Source organism: Hippopotamus amphibius, chromosome 2, assembly GCF_030028045.1.
Source record: "Hippopotamus amphibius kiboko isolate mHipAmp2 chromosome 2, mHipAmp2.hap2, whole genome shotgun sequence".
Lineage (NCBI taxonomy): Eukaryota > Metazoa > Chordata > Mammalia > Artiodactyla > Hippopotamidae > Hippopotamus > Hippopotamus amphibius.
In genome coordinates, this window is record NC_080187.1 from 87,545,010 (window position 1) to 87,561,485 (window position 16,476).

Genomic DNA, 16,476 nt, shown 5'->3' on the forward strand with positions numbered 1-16,476 from the left:
ACACAATAATTTTACATTGCTTGATTGATCACTTACCCTAAATTATATATACTGGTGAGTGATCTTATGAACAACAAAAACATGAATGTAAATGTGACCCAAGATTCAAAGAAAAAAATATTGTAGGACTTACTGATTGTAAACTTTCATTTTCACGTAAACAAGCTGTGTGGAGTTCTGATTTCAAGGTTGCAATGTGACTTCGATGAGATGTCATTTCCTTTTCTAATGTAGCAATTCTAGTGCTTGCAAGCTGGTAGACATCCACGAAACTTTTAACCATAGCCTTAAGAAAAAAAAATAATGTCACATACAATTCAAATAAAACTGTCCCCAAAGGAGAAGTTCCATAATTTGAAAGCAAAATCATTAAAATTTTAAAATAAACAACTTTTCATCCTCCTTTAAAATAATAAAGCTAAACTTCATATTTTATATTGAGAACAGGTGACTATTTTAAGAAAGTTTGGGAGAAAATAATTGAGACTTCTTTTCCAGAATATTTATTTAAATGAGGTGTACTTTGATCTATTGTGCTTAAAATTTAGAATGCAGTTTTTGAAGATGGCACACTTATTTCCTTTATAAAGTTAAATTCAAGTTGTAATTTGACCTAAATTTCAATCTTAAGACACACAACAGATGGATATATAAGCAAGATATTTCAAAATAAGCTCAGTAAAAATTTCAATCCACCTAAAAAACAAATGTTTCAAAACAAAAGGAGCTGAACTAATCCTGTGATTTTTTTAGGAGTAAATAATATGATTCCTATATTGTAAGAAAAGCATAATTATTTTCATTCATATATCAGAGGAACGCCCTTGCATTATACTAGATATAATAAAATAAATAACATAAGCAAATGCTGGTAACTTTTTCTCTTCCCTAAGTAGTATAATATTTGAGGGAACTGTTGGGCCTGTGTATCACAGTTTAATCGTATTTTGTAGACTTCTGCTTCTAAAGCAGGCTGCAGTGAATTTTAAGTTCAAGAATACTATTATACCTTTTTTTAAAAAGTCTTTCCAAATATTTCAAATATAGTAAAGTAAAATCAAACATTTCAAAGACATATTCAAATATAATGTTATGTTATTTACAAGAAAACCATGTTCCAACTGCAGCCACAACTTAGAACAATGGTAGACAGTCTGAAAACTTCCAAATTATATTTAATCTGTAGAGTCTGGTTTGAGAGAGCTTTAAGAAACTAGATATTTGGGCAATTCTGAATGCACATGAAATAACCTGGTGAACAAGAAGTAAGAAATAACATACACAATGTCTGAGAAACGGAAGTAGGTGAGTTATTTGTAGTTAAAACAAAATTCATACTTTTTTTTTTTTTTTACACTTGGTAGTATATATATGTCTGTGCTACTCTCTCGCTGCGTCTCAGTTTCCCCTTCACCCCCCGCCCCCTCCCAAACCTCGAGTTCTCCAGTCCATTCTCTGTATCTGCTTCCTTGTTCTTGTCACTGAGTTCATCAGTACCATTTTTAGATTCCGTATATGTGAGTTAGCATACAATATTTGTCCTTCTCTTTCTGACTTACTTCACTCTGTATGACAGATTGTAGTTCTATCCACCTCATTACATATAGCTCCATCTCATCCCTTTTTATAGCTGAGTAATATTCCATTGTATATATATGCCACATCTTCTTTATCCATTCATTTGTTGATGGGCATTTCGGTTGCTTCCATGTCCTGGCTATTGTAAATAGTGCTGCAATAAACATTATGGTACAAGTTTCTTTTGGGATTATGGTTTTCTTTGGATATATGCCCAGGAGTAGGATTACTGGATCATATGGTAGTTCTATTTGTAGTGTTTTAAGGAACCTCCAAATTGTTTTCCATAGTGGCTGTATCAACTTACATTCCCACCAACAGTGCAGGAGAGGTCCCTTTTCTCCACACCCTCTCCAACATTTGTTGTTTCCAGATTTTGTGATGATGGCCATTCTGACCGGTGTGAGGTGATACCTCCTTGTGGCTTTGACTTGCATTTCTCTGATGATGAGTGATGTTGAGCATCTTTTCATGTGTTTGTTGGCCATCTGTATATCTTCTTTGGAGAAATGTCTATTTAGGTCTTCCGCCCATTTGTGGATTGGGTTATTTGCTTTTTTGGTATTAAGCTTCATGAGCTGCTTGTATATTTTGGAGATTAATCCTTTGTCTGTTGTTTCATAGGCAATTATTTTTTCCCATTCTGAGGGTTGCCTTTTAGTCTTGTTTATGGTTTCTTTCGCTGTGCAAAAGCTTTTAAGTTTCATGAAGTCCCATTCGTTTATTCTTGATTTTATTTCCATGATTCTAGGAGGTGGGTCAAAAAGGATCTTGCTTTGATGGATGTCATAGAGTGTTCTGCCTATGTTTTCCTCTAGGAGTTTTACAGTGTCTGGCCTTACATGTAGGTCTTTAATCCATTTTGAGTTTATTTTTGTGGATGGTGTTAGGAAGTGTTCTAATTTCATTCTTTGACATGTAGCTGTCTAATTTTCCCAGCACCACTTCTTGAAGAGGCTGTCTTTTTTCCATTGTATACTCGTGCCTCCTTTGTCAAAGATAAGGTGCCCATATGTGTTTGGGCTTACTTCTGAGTTCTCTATTCTATTCCATTGGTCTTCCTTTCTATTTTTGTGCCAGTACTATACTGTCTTGATCACTATGGCCTTGTAGTATAGGTTGAAGTCAGGAAGCCTGATTCCACCCACTCCATTTTTCCTTCTCAAGATTGCTTTGGCTATTCGGGGTCTTTTGCGTTTCCATACAAATCGTAAGATGTCTTGCTCTAGTTCTGTGAAAAATGCCATTGGTGATTTGATTGGGATTGCATTGAATCTGTAAATTGCTTTGGGTAGTAAAGTCATTTTCACGATGTTGATTCTTCCAATCCAGGAACATGGTATGTCCCTCCATCTGTTTGTGTCGTCTTTGATTTCTTTCATCAATGTCTTAAAGTTTTCTGCATACAGATCTTTTGCCTCCTTAGGCAGGTTTATTCCTAGGTATTTTATTCTTTTGGTTGCAATGGTGAATGGGAGAGTTTCCTTAATTTCTCTTTCTGCTCTTCCATTGTTAGTGTATAGGAATGCAAAAGATTTCTGTGCATTAATTTTGTATCCTGCTACTTTACTAAACTCATCAATTAGTGCTAGCAGTTTTCTGGTAGAGTCCTTAGGGTTTTCTATATATAATATCATGTCATCTGCAAAGAGTGACAATTTTACTTCTTCTTTTGCAATTTGGATTCCTTTTATTTCTTTTTCTTCTCTGATTGCTGTGGCTAACACTTCCAAAACTATGTTGAATAATAATGGTGAGACTGGACACCCTTGTCTTGTTCCTGTTCTTAGAGGGAATTCTTCCAGTTTTTCCCCATTGAGAACGATGTTGGCTTTTGGTTTTTCATATATGGCTTTTATTATGTTGAGGTAATTTCCTTCTATGCCCATTTTCTGGAGAGCTTTTATCATAAATGGATGTTGAACTTTGTCAAGAGAAACAGAAGTAGGTGAGTTATTTGTAGTTAAAAGAAAATGCATACCTTTTTGCCCAGCAAATTCCTATTTGCCCTCAAAAACCCAGCTCAGAAACCACCCCTTTAAATAAGCCTCTTCTGAGCCCAAAGGCAATGTTAACTCTATTCTGGTTCTCTGTGGGTCCCTCATGCTTGCTCCTACTATTGCATTTATTGCTCTGGCAGAAATGCATCAGTTTACATGTTTATATTCACTACACTAAGGAGCTACCTAGGCCAGATATTGTGCCAACTCTAATCATCTCTGTTTCTTTAGGGATGGCTTGAATGACTGACTGGAAGGAAAGAGGGAGGAAGGAAAGAGAGAGAGAGGGAGACTAGAAAAGATGAAAAGCCACATTAGGCATATTGTTTGGCAAAAAATACCTTGTAAGAAAGGATGAAGATACTTGGGAAAACATAACCTCAACACCCTAATGAATGAATTATTAACCATACTTTATTCAAAGTCGAAAAAAGAAGCAAAAGCATAGCTGTAGGCATAAAAAGAGCACACGAAAGTGAATTCTATTACCCAACACTAAATAAGCATGGTACGACCTCATGCTTGGGAACAGCAACATGTCCTAACATTCCTTACCTTGAGTCATTTCAAGGTAAGCTGAGGGCTAATACTAACACAGAATATTTCCCTGGGTTTCAAAAACAGATAAAAATCAGAAATTATAAAATCATATCTGTTTCTTCCCACACTAAGTCTCTCCACTTCTGTAAATTCATTTATCCTCTCCATTGAGATGGGGGACCAGGAGTCACAAGTCCTATTTTTTTCCGGTCCTCACACTGCCACTTACTTAGCTTTATCTTGCTGGGCAATGCTATGTCATCTCTATGAACCTCCACCTCCTCCCTCCATAAAATGGGAAGAAGAGTCACTTTTTTGCTTATTTCTAAAATTGTCATAAGGATCAGATAGTTAAAAAACTAATACAAAGCCATTCTCTCAACCCTTCAACTACATTGCATCTAATATTTAAAAATCCCTCTAAAAATGATAAACCAATGAATTTCATTGTAGTATTACCACTGTTCTATTTTTAAATTCTCCACTAAGATCTTAATGAGACAACCTGTGATAGGTGGCTTGTATACATATGTTCCTGCTATATAAGGACCTAAAGTGTATAAAACACATGAAAACTTGCATAAATACTCACTTAATAAAAAGAAGAAAGTACCCTTCTAGCAATAGTAGGCCCTGGATTATTATTTCAATGTAAGTTATAATAGAACTGGCCTCTAACATACAAAAAAGTTTAACATTTAAAAAGTTATCCTATTTCTTAAATTTGGAGAAACATTTCATGAATTGTTACATACCTCACATTCTAAAAGGAATATATAATATAAATGGTTTTCCTTCAAATCTTTTTTTAAAAAAATATTTTTTGAAAAGTTATATCTGAATTTTTATATGATGGATGGAACAAAAGTCATAATTATTTTGGCTCTTTCCCTGACCTGTTTTTAATAACTAAATTCTAACATTCAGTGCAGCAGTAAAAGAAACCACATATTACTTCTTTATAACATTAAAAAGAATAAAATAATAATCCACATTGCTTAGGATTTAGACTCTTAATCATTTAAAATCATTAAAGCAGTATTTCATTTGAGAGATGAAAGCAGTTTTCTATATATAACACTTACTGTATAGGATATTTTTTTCACAGCAGCAAAGGTACAGTGATGAGTACAGAAAGTATGTTTCATGGAACTCGTGTATGTAAAATATACTACATGCTTCTAAAATGAAAACCTTTTTCAGAACTGAAAGGTAGGGAGGAGTGTCAGTGAAATGGCAAAGCTATTCAAAGAAGCCACAGTTCTTTTGAAGAATAAAGAATGTTAACTTCCAGTATTAAAAAGTGATTCAAACTATGTTATAAAGGATGCCAGTGAAAAATCCAACTCTTTAATATAAAAGAAAGCTACCAACTTGGTAGAAGAAATGGAAATAACAGTCGGAATCACGTGAGGGGGTGGGAGGAGGAGGGAGTGAACATCTAATGACCTCTCTATCAATCTCCTAAACTTAGCCCTTTACAATACCCCTCTCTTTTGTATTAAAACATCACACCTTTTTACATTAGGAAACAATGACAGAGCAGCATGATATTGTCAACAGCAAGCCCAGCACTTGAGAACTCATTCCATGTCATCTTTGGCCCTTGGGATTTTGACTATACCATGCAGTGAGATACGAATCTCAGTAGGGTTTATCTAGTTATATGAGAAATAGAACAAAAAACAGTTTCTGGACAAAAATAGCCTTGTTTCAAGATAATCTATTGTGTTTATAACCAGCATAATGAGAAAGCCCAAAATTCTACATCCTACGTATTTTAAGGAAAAGCATAAGTGTTTTAGAATACAAAGAAATTCTGAGATACAAATAGGTGACTGTCACTTGAGGACTAGTATATTATTTATAAAATTTGTTATGTACATATTATGTAGTTTAGATTGACTTCAAAATTGGACTTCAGGGAAAGTGGGAGCCTTGGGAAGCTGATGTTAGGAGCTTTTAGTGGAAGGAGCAATTAGTGGAAAATGTCATAAGGTCTAGATGCCAACAAAGTAGTAGATTTTCTATTTATATTTCTGAGTAAGTAATTGGGAAGCAAAACCCTCTGACATTTTACTTTATATAATTATGGATATACTTCATTTCTATGTACTATATAAAGTAAGTATACCATGTAAAATAGATATACCAAATATGTGAAATATAATAAATACCCATAAAATGGGGAAAATGATTCCTACCTTACAAAGATTTTGTGGGATTAAATGAATATTAATACATGAAAAGACCTTAACTATCTGGCACACAGTAAACACACAGATAAATGTTAGCTATAATAATAACAATGATATCAAATTAGGAAAATTACTATTTTAACTCATAAAAGAAAGATTCAATATTTCTGAGGGGTATTATTGGACATATTATAAGTATTTTAAATAATATAAGATATTCTATATGTATTGAATATATTAAAATTTTTTCAAACATGAAGAATTTGAGACTAATGAATATTTACTTCCTAACAACAAAATGTCCCGTTGATAATAAAAGTTGCTATTTAAAGAATGAAATGATGCCATTTGCAGCAACATGGATGGACCAAGAGATTGTCATTACTAAGTGAAGTCAGACAGAGAAAGACAAATATATGATATCGTTTATATGTGAAAGCTAAAAAAAAGGGTACAAATGAACTTAACTACAAAACAGAAATTGAGTTACAGATGTAGAAAAGAAACTTACTGTTACCGGGGGGGACAGGTAAATTGGGAGGTTGGCATTGACATATACACACTACCATGTATAAGAAAGATAACTAATGACAACCTACTGTAGAGCACAGGGAGCTCTACTCAGTACTCTGTAATGGTGTATATGGGAAAAGAATCTAAAAAGGAGTGGATATAGGTGTATGTATAACTGATTCACTTTGCTGTACACTTGAAACTAACAACATTTTAAACCAACTATACCCCAATAAAAACTTTTTTTAAATAAAAAATAATAAAGTAAAATATAAGTTACTATTTAAGATGTCTTTCCTAAGAATGAAAGCCTTACAACGATAACATTCTCATAGTTTTTAGCATCAAATTTTACTCCTTGGCACCTGGAATTAAAGGAAAATTATGTCCTTCATTATCACAAAATTATACTCTAAGTTTGCTCATTTAGTTGACACACTTTCATTCCAATATTTTGCAAATGTAGGAATAAAGCAGAGAATGAGTGTTAAAGGGTCTCTTACTAGTAGTCTGCAAATAGCAACTACGCCCCCCCCCAGTCAAGAGCCAATCTGAGATCTGGAAATGGACTCTTTAGTGGAGATGTCTGGTTGCTGGCCCTGGCCCTAAATAAGCGATTGACCATGACATTCCAAAACAAAGTTATGTAGGAAAGACTGGGTCGGGAGGCCACACTGCCACCCACCTCCTTGCTTTACCAGAATCGCATGCGCAAGTGTGCATGCACGCATGTGCAGGAATCAAAGCTGATAAGAATGCCTTTGGCTGACAAGAATTCTGAAGAATCAGTACGGAATAAAAAGTAGAAGGGGCCAGCAACAAAATTTTAGAGAAACCCTATCCAAAAGGCAAGCAAGAAAACCCTTCTACAGAGGTGTAACCCAACTACAAGTGGGCTTGAAGCAAAGAATAAACAGCTATGAGTAGTGGGAAAGGGGCTGAACCTGGCTTTATCAGTAGCCCTGAAACCTCTTACTCTCAACAAAAAGTTATTACTAATGATTGTTATTGAAAGAAATATGATTGGATACGCTTCACAATTTTAAAAATCTTGTATATACCTTTTCGTAATACAAGTATTCCCGGCATTTCGAAAGTTTGCCTTACGCCACTTCACTTTCACAAAAGACCTACATTAGTACCCGTTTTCGCTAACCGAAAGATATCCGGAGATTTTCGTTTTTACTAAAAAAAAAAAAAGGCAAAAAGCGAAAATAGAGTTTGGTGTTTGTTTTGCAGTGAGCCCTTTTGGAGGCAGCGCTCACCCAGAACAGTGAGAGTGGTCCCTCCAAACTCCTTCCCCTTCTCTCAGCATCTCAGCACCAAGTCCACGTAGCTTTGAACTGTGTCTGTGAGTATCTGTGCTTTGTCTTGCTTTATTTTGTTCATCCATTAGCAGCATGGGACCTAGGGTAAATTCTCCTTCACTTATGGTCATTTCAGCTTGTGACAGATTTTACAGGAATGCTCTGCTTTTGGATAGAGGGGAAACCTCTTTGTAAGTCTAATACTGAGTCCTCACTCTCACCACTCCCATGACGCATGGTAAATAGGGAAATGCACCTGGCGGAAGTACACCACTGGTTGTGCTTATTAAATCATGACACTTGTGTTTCAATCTTATCTATCAAATAAACAGAGTTTTAATTGGAATTTTGGCTGGAAGATTTCTAACTTCCTTGAATTAATCAATTGTTCTTTAAACTAAAATATGGCCTGTTTTTATATTTTTACAAATGTATTTTATATTAAGTATATTTATATTTTTAACAAAAATTCAAACAGATTTTTTCATTAAAAATTATGCTTCTGAACTTTTTATGTGTGTACATAAATTAATTTTTGTGGATTTAGATCATTTTTAGAAAAATTCCAAAATTCTGGAAACATTTCCAAACAACTATTTGTATAATGTTCCATAAAACTCCTTCACTAAAGCAGTCAGTTTTGTTTTTTTTTTAAAAAACGTGTGACAGAATGTGTTTTGTCTTGGCTTCTTTAGCAAAAATTTTTCTAGATAGAATACCTTGATAGCCACTTGCCATCAAAGAAAAGGTCTACAGATTTGGAATCCTTATCTTTATGTTATAGAAAAGGACATAATGCACGCTCAAGTTCAAGAGTCCTTTGAAGCACTTTGTCACAGGAAAACAGCAAATCTTATACAGAAGATTTTAAAGATTACTTCTTATCTCACTGTAAACTCCTGTAAAGACTACCCTATGAAAAATAATTTAACCCATGAATTACTTAACTATACATGGTACATGACAGTTCCCGGTGAAATATGGAGAAGGTAAATAAACAAGGGGGGACACCATTCTCAGCCCTGCTGCACTGTAAAATGCTTCCACCTTTTCCCAACATACCTAAAAGGGAACATTAACGTCTAAAACATGGACCAAGTGAGAAACCAGTACCAATCTGTATCAGAGAATAAAAATGTTATCTCTTACTTTATAAAAAGAAAGGGAGAGTCCATTGTCTTGCATACCCACTGGGATGTATTCAGTCTACATAATGAGTTAAAATGGAAAAAAAAATTGGAGACTTCCATATATAGATTTTATTTTATATTACATTTAATTCCTTTAATAGACTATTTTTTAGAGCAGTTCTAGGTTCACTGAAAAATTGAGCGGAATGTATAGAAATTTCCCATACAGCCCCCTGCCCCTACACACCCCCAAACAACCCACACCAGAGTGGTACATTTGTTACAATCAATGAACCTACTGACACATCATCACCCAAAATCCATAGCTTTCGCTCGGGTTGACTCTTGGTGGTGTACATTCTATGGGTTTGGACAAATGTATAATAACATGTACCCACTACTGTAGTATCATACAGAAGAGTTTCACTGCCCTAAAAATCCTCTGTGCCTGTTCATTCCTCCCTCCCAACCCCTGGCAATCACTGATCTTTTTATTGTTTCCATAGTTTTTACATTAACTTTTTAATCTTTCTTTTAAAAATCTTTTAAAATCATATCTTTAAAGTTTTCTGGTTTTGTTTCATGTTATAGAGCTTATTTAATAATAACACAACTATATAATTTATAAAGGTATAAATATACATACATACATACATATTTTGGGGGTACTGGTTCAAAAATAAAAGTAAGCAATCAAGCATGGACGGTAACTGAGCTAGACAGCTCCTCCCCTACTGGTGTGAAGGAGAGCGGCATCAGTTGTGTTTGTGCCCACAAACCCAAACAGTGAGTAGCCTACAGTCAGAAAGGCACAAGTTACTGGAGAGGGTGTGAGAAAAAGGAAATCCTCCTACCCTGTTGGTGAGAATGTAAATTGCTACAGCCACTATAGAGAACAGTATGGAGGTACCTTAAAAAACTAAAAATAGAGCTACCATATGATCCAGAAATCCCACTCCTGGGCATATATCTGGAGAAAACCATAATTCAAAAAGATACATGCACCCCAATGTTCACTGAAGCACTATTTACAATAGCCAGGACATGGAAGCAATCTAGATGTCCACCAATGGATGAATGGATAAAGATGATGTGGTACATATATATAATGGAATATTACTCAGCCATAAAAGGAATGAAATAATGTCATTTGCAGTGACATGGATGGACCTAGAGATTGTCACACTGAGTGAAGTAAGTCAGACAGAGAAAGACAAATATTGTATGACTGCTTATAAGTAGAATCTAAAAAAAGGGTACAAATGAACTTATTTACAAAACAGAAATAGAGTCACAGATGTAGAAAACAAACTTATGGTTACCAAGGGGGAAAGAGGAGGGGAGGGATAAATTGGGAGATTGGGATTGACACATACTCACTACTATATATAAAAAAGATAACTAATAAGGACCTACTGTAGAGCACTGGGAACTCTACTCAATACTCTGTAATGACCTATATGGGAAAAGAATCTAAAAAAGATGGATATATGTATATGTATAACTGATTCACTTTGCTGTACAGCAGAAACTAACACAACATTGTAAATCAACTATACTCCAATAAAAATTAATTCTAAAAAAAAGGCACAGGGAAAGCCACAGGAAGCCTCCACATCCAGAACACAATCTACCAACCCACGGTGCCTGGCAGCATGGATGTCCCATCTCTTTCCCTAACACCCAGACGCAAGCTCCAGTCAGTAATCAGAATCCTCTTCTACATAAGCACAAAAGCAGCACCACACTCCAGAATTACCAAAAACCTAATGACTTAAAACAACACAAATTTAGTATCTCGTAGTTTCTATGGGTCTAGCATGGGTTAGCTGGGTCCTCCACTCAGCGTCTCACCAGGCTGAAATAAAACTGTCTGCTGGAGTTGCGATCTCACCTGAGACTCAGGGCCCTCTTCTAAACTCATTCAAATTGTTGGCAGAATTTAGTTCCTTCCAGCTGTAGAACGGAGGTCCCTTCTCTTGCTGGCTGTCAGCCAGGCTGACTCTCAGCTTCTAAGGATCCCCCTCAGGTCCTTGCCAAATGGACCCCTCCTTTCTCAGCTTGGCTGTTTGCTTCCTTCCAGGCCAACAGAAGAGCACATCTCTGACACTTCATCTGCTTTTAAAGGGCTCATCTGATTAGGTCAGGCCCATCCACGATAATCTCCTATTTACTGGTCTCACCCTCAAGGAGAGAGGGTTAATTATATAATGCATGTACAGTACATAAGGGGGAAGATTGTGGGGGTCATATCACAATTCTGATTAAAACAACCTAAATCATAGCCTTTATACAAAAATGAACTCAAAATGATCATAGATCTAAATGTAAAATATAAAGCTATAAAAGTTTTAGAAGAAAATGTAGGAGAATATCTTTGGCATCTAGAGCTTGGCAAAGAGTTCTTAAATACAATGCCAAAAGCATAATTCATAAAAGAAAAAAATCAGTAAGTTGAATTTCATAAAAAATTAAAATTTTGCTCTGTGAAAGATATTGTTATGGAGATTAAAAGACAAGCTATAGACAGGGAAACTAGTTGTAAACCACCTATCTGATAAAGAACTAGTTTTTAGAAAATATTTTTTAAAACTCTCAAAACTCAATAGTAAAAAGACAAACACTCCAGTTAGAAAATGAGCAAAATATACTAAGGTACATTTTACCAAAGAATTTTCTTACAAATTGCAAATAAGCATATTAAAAAGAGTTTCAAAAATAGTAGCCATTGGAGAATAAAAAACCCACAGTGAGATACCACTACATACCTAACAGAAGGGCTAAAAGAAAAAATTGTGGCAACATCAAAAGCTGGCAAGGGAATAGAGAAACTAGATCTCTCATACATCCTGGTGAGAATGAAGAATGGTACAGCCATTCTGGAAAATAATTTGGCAGTTTCTTAGAAAACTAAGCATGCCTAGCAATCACATTTCTGAACACATCCCAGAGAAATGAAAATTTATTTCCACACAAAAATCTGTACATGATTGTTCATAGCTTCATATGTAATAGCCAAAAATCAGAAACAATAAAAATGTCCTTCAATAGATCAATGTCTAAACAAATTATGCACATTTAGTCCACGGATGCTAGTCACCAATATAAAAGAATAAACTATTGATAGATGCAACAATTTGGATGGATCTCAGGGCACCATGCTGAGTGAAAAAAATGTCAGCCTCAAAAGGTCACATTCTGTAGGATTGTATTTATATATTCTTGAAATAATAAAATTATAGAGACAAAATATTTAGGGATTAGGGCTGATTTCGGGGGAGGGGTTGATATGACTGTAAAGTGGTTAACTGAGGAAGACCTTTGTGGTGATGTAATTGCATTGTATCTTGATTATGGTGGTGACTACACAAACACATATGTGATAAAATGTCACAGAACTATACATACACATTGTAGCAATGTCAATTTTCTGGTTTTAATATTGTCCTAAAGTTTTGTAAGATGTAACACTGGGGGAAAATGAGTGAAGGGTACATGGGGATTTCTCTGTACTATTTTTGCAACTTCTTGTGAATCTACAATTATTTCAAAATAAAAAGGAGAGAAAAGTGTGTGTGTGTGTGGTATGCTAACGTTTAACTAAAAAGAGGATTTATATAAATTTATATACATATCTACATATATTTCAGAAACAAGTAAACAAGGGAGAATAAAACTTTTTTTAAGTTTAAATGGTAGCTATTTATCTGGCATTCTGCCCATAACTCCTAGAGACTCCTTTATACAGGTACCTGGATTAAACAATCTGGCTTATCACACTCAACCTGAGAGGGTGTCAGACAACTGTCTATATTTGCTCAATGACTGGCACAGCAATGGCAGAAGAAGCCATAGTACAGCCTGTAGCATCACAGAAGTCAGTGCGATCTGACTCAAAGTCAACCCCACATCTTGTCTCAAAGAAGCCCAGGGAGGGAGGTGAACCCACACTCTACCACTAGAATCACCAAATGTGTTGGAATGTATGGGAGTCAATAAAGCCTAGGCTTGACCAAATCTTTGCCCAAGTGCTCTCACTTCCTCTAGAGTCCCATTCTCCAAGGCTCACAGGGACCCCAGTTCTGACAACAACAATTACTATGTGCCAGACACCACATTATAAGCTTTGCATATTTTTCCAATTCTGGCAATAATCCTATAGGACTCATCTCTATTTTACAGAACAAAAAACTAAGGCTCAGTGGTGCTAAGTACATTATGCAAGGTCCCCCAACAAATAAAGAAAGGAACTAGGTTTTGAATCCATGTCTGTCCAATTCGAAAGCCCATGCTTATCCCATGTGTTGCAAGTTTTCCAGTTTGCTTGGACTGTTTTAGTGGGTTGGGTTTGTTTTGTTTTGTTTGTTTTGGCTATTTATCATATAAAGTTTCTCAGTTAAATCAGCAGAGTTAATCTAGGCTTTCCAAGTTTCACAAAATCATGCAAATAGTCTATCACAACACTTATTTTTGTCAATTTTAATTCAAGTTTTCTCCTCTATTGACTGAAAAACGGTACAAAAGCAAAGGCCTCTTGAATTTTGCTATGAAACCAAGATTTTCAAAGATCTCAAACTCATTAACAATTATTATACTACATTGACTCTAAGCTACCAATTTTTGCCTATGTGATGGAAATAAATATTTATTTTAAGTAGAAGAACTTCAGATGATATTTTCTTGGGGACTTTACTCATTCAGTGAAGTGAGTACAATAGACATTTCTAACAAATTAATGAATCTCTATACTATCCAAATATGTCACATAATTTCTATACTTCCCCCAAAGCATCTTTTGATTGTAGAAAAATGTAATATGAAAGAAGGCTGTGGGATTATTTTAATGAGAAAAATATTAAGTGCAAATTATAGCAAACTTCCTATTATCCACACAATAGGAGATTGTTTTCAAGAAAAAAAGGAAATTTGGAAAACAACTTCTAGTGAGTTTAACTGACTTATATACATAAACTGACAACGTGCTGTGCATCTGTCAGCAGCCTGACTTAAGGATCCGATATCATCAGTAAAGTACTTTACAAGTAAAATACCAAGACAGTGATATCCCAAATCCTACCCACAAAGGATTAGCTACCTGACTCAAATTCTCGTTCTGAATGAGATCTAGGCATACTAGATATACATACAGAAGGAATGGGATTCCAAGAAATTATGTTTCTATTCTTTGCACTAAGACTGGGGAAGGCCTTTATCTTGCCATATCTGAAAATTTTCCTGGCAGAGAAATGATCTTTCCTTTACGTAGAACCTAGAATTTTGATAAACCTGGTTTTCTTCTCCCTCTGTTATCCCATTCCTGGACAGCCCACTTTTGACCCTCAGTGTCCTAGGGGTTTATATGCATGTACTGGAATTGCTATTATTTCCTTTACAGACTGGTCTGGGGCACTGATGTCCACTTAAGATTGTGTACTCCTGTTTATTTAGTAGAGGGAATGGCTAAAATAATGTGTAACTAGATATTTAATGTAATACACAGATACTGAAACGCTTTTCAGTGGTGAAGGTGACAATGATAAGGATAGTAAATGTGTCAAGTAATTAAATAGAAGAAAATTTTTTTTTAAAACGCACAACCTCCTTAAATTAAGCACAACTGAAGACAAAACAGCATAAATTGACAATGTGATGCTGCATATAGTTCAGGTATGTTTTTGTTGGTGTTATTTTATATAAGAAAAAGAGAATCAAAGTTCTTTTCCTCTTTTTTGCCATTTGAAATGGCCCTGGACTTAACCCATCACCCAAAATTTTTGCTGGCACCACTCTGAAGGATGTAAACATAGTAGCTTTTCAGGTATGAGGAGGAGCCTCATGGGAAACCATGTTCAGCGGAGTTGCAGGATACTTTTGCAGCAGATTTTTTTAAATGATGTTTTCTTTGTATCATGTTTAGACTCTCAACTTTTTTCTGTCCTCCACTCATCTATGGCACATACAACTTAAATGTGCCAAAAACAAGACCAATTCTTTCTGAAATATGTTATTTCCAACCAGAATTGAATCAAGGCCAATTTGAGGCTAAATGTAGCATCTAGATTGACGGTGATTACTACTCTTATTATGCTAAAGGTTAATGTAAAGAAAGATCAAAGGGATAGGAAGTGACATATTCGTTTCCTATAAAAATATCAAAAAGAGATCATCAAAATAATCAGAGATTGAAATAAAGTTCTTGGAAACTACTGTATATATGTCCATCATTATCACTATCATCATCATAATAATAAGGACTACAGCAGTAGTAGTAGTAGCAGTAGTAACAATAAATTACCTTGCTTTAGGGACTTAAAATTTTAAGTAATATACAAAATGCTCACTATACAGGCAAATTATAGAATTGGCGCTAGGTTTACTAATGTGTTGCAAAACAAAGCCTGACAAAGTGAGAGTAGTTCAGTTAGTAACATAGAAACAATTGTGGGTCATAGGAAACCATGAAGAAACTTAACATCACTACTTTAGCTCTCCATCAGAAAAAAAACATACATTATTATAGCTACCATTTCTTGGGAACCTACTGAGTCTTGACATCATTGTGAGTTTTACCGTGGAGGTTTATTAGCCTGCTTTAGATTCTATTCACATGCAGATAAGACTTAGTATGGTATGAGTGTAAAAATGAATATTTTGATTTAATTGTGACGGTGTGAGCTGGAACTCAGGAAGTCTGGCTTTGTCCAAATGTCAAAACCATAATATCTGGCACTGATATGTGGAAATGTTTATATAAACTTTTGATAACTAAGAGTATATTCCTTGGAGATCACAGTTTGACTATTCTCTAATTCTTATCAAGTAACAGATATACCTTTGCAGGATAATTTAGACTCCTCATGCAAAAGAAGGGCACTTTCTTGCTATATTAAATGAAGTATATGAAAATCTGATCATGGTCTGTTTTCTGTGGCAAACATGCATAATCTCTAATCTTTACACTGTCCTTGCAAAACAGGAATTACTTAGCACAGTTTTACATATAAAGCTACTGATGTTCAGAGTCCATAAATAACTTTCTTAAGTGCACATTGCTAATAAGTGGCACAACTGAAAATCAGGGGCTGATCTGATTCCAGACTGCTTGCTCCTTTCTTTTACATGCACACAGCTCTGCCTCTTACAAAGCCCACAACAGAGAAAACTGCAGTTCATTAGTTAATGTATTCAACAAATATTTTTATTGAGTATC

General features: G+C 35.1%; 1 protein-coding gene across 1 annotated transcript in view; it reads right to left on the reverse strand.

Annotated features, from left to right (window-relative positions):
* CCDC171 (coiled-coil domain containing 171) overlaps positions 1-16,476 on the reverse strand; it is a 317,707-nt gene that overhangs the window by 40,257 nt on the left and 260,974 nt on the right. Inside the window, exon 25 of the mRNA XM_057724205.1 lies at positions 134-286. Within this exon, the coding sequence (XP_057580188.1) occupies positions 134-286 (153 nt within the window). The remainder of the gene's footprint in view (positions 1-133; positions 287-16,476) is intronic.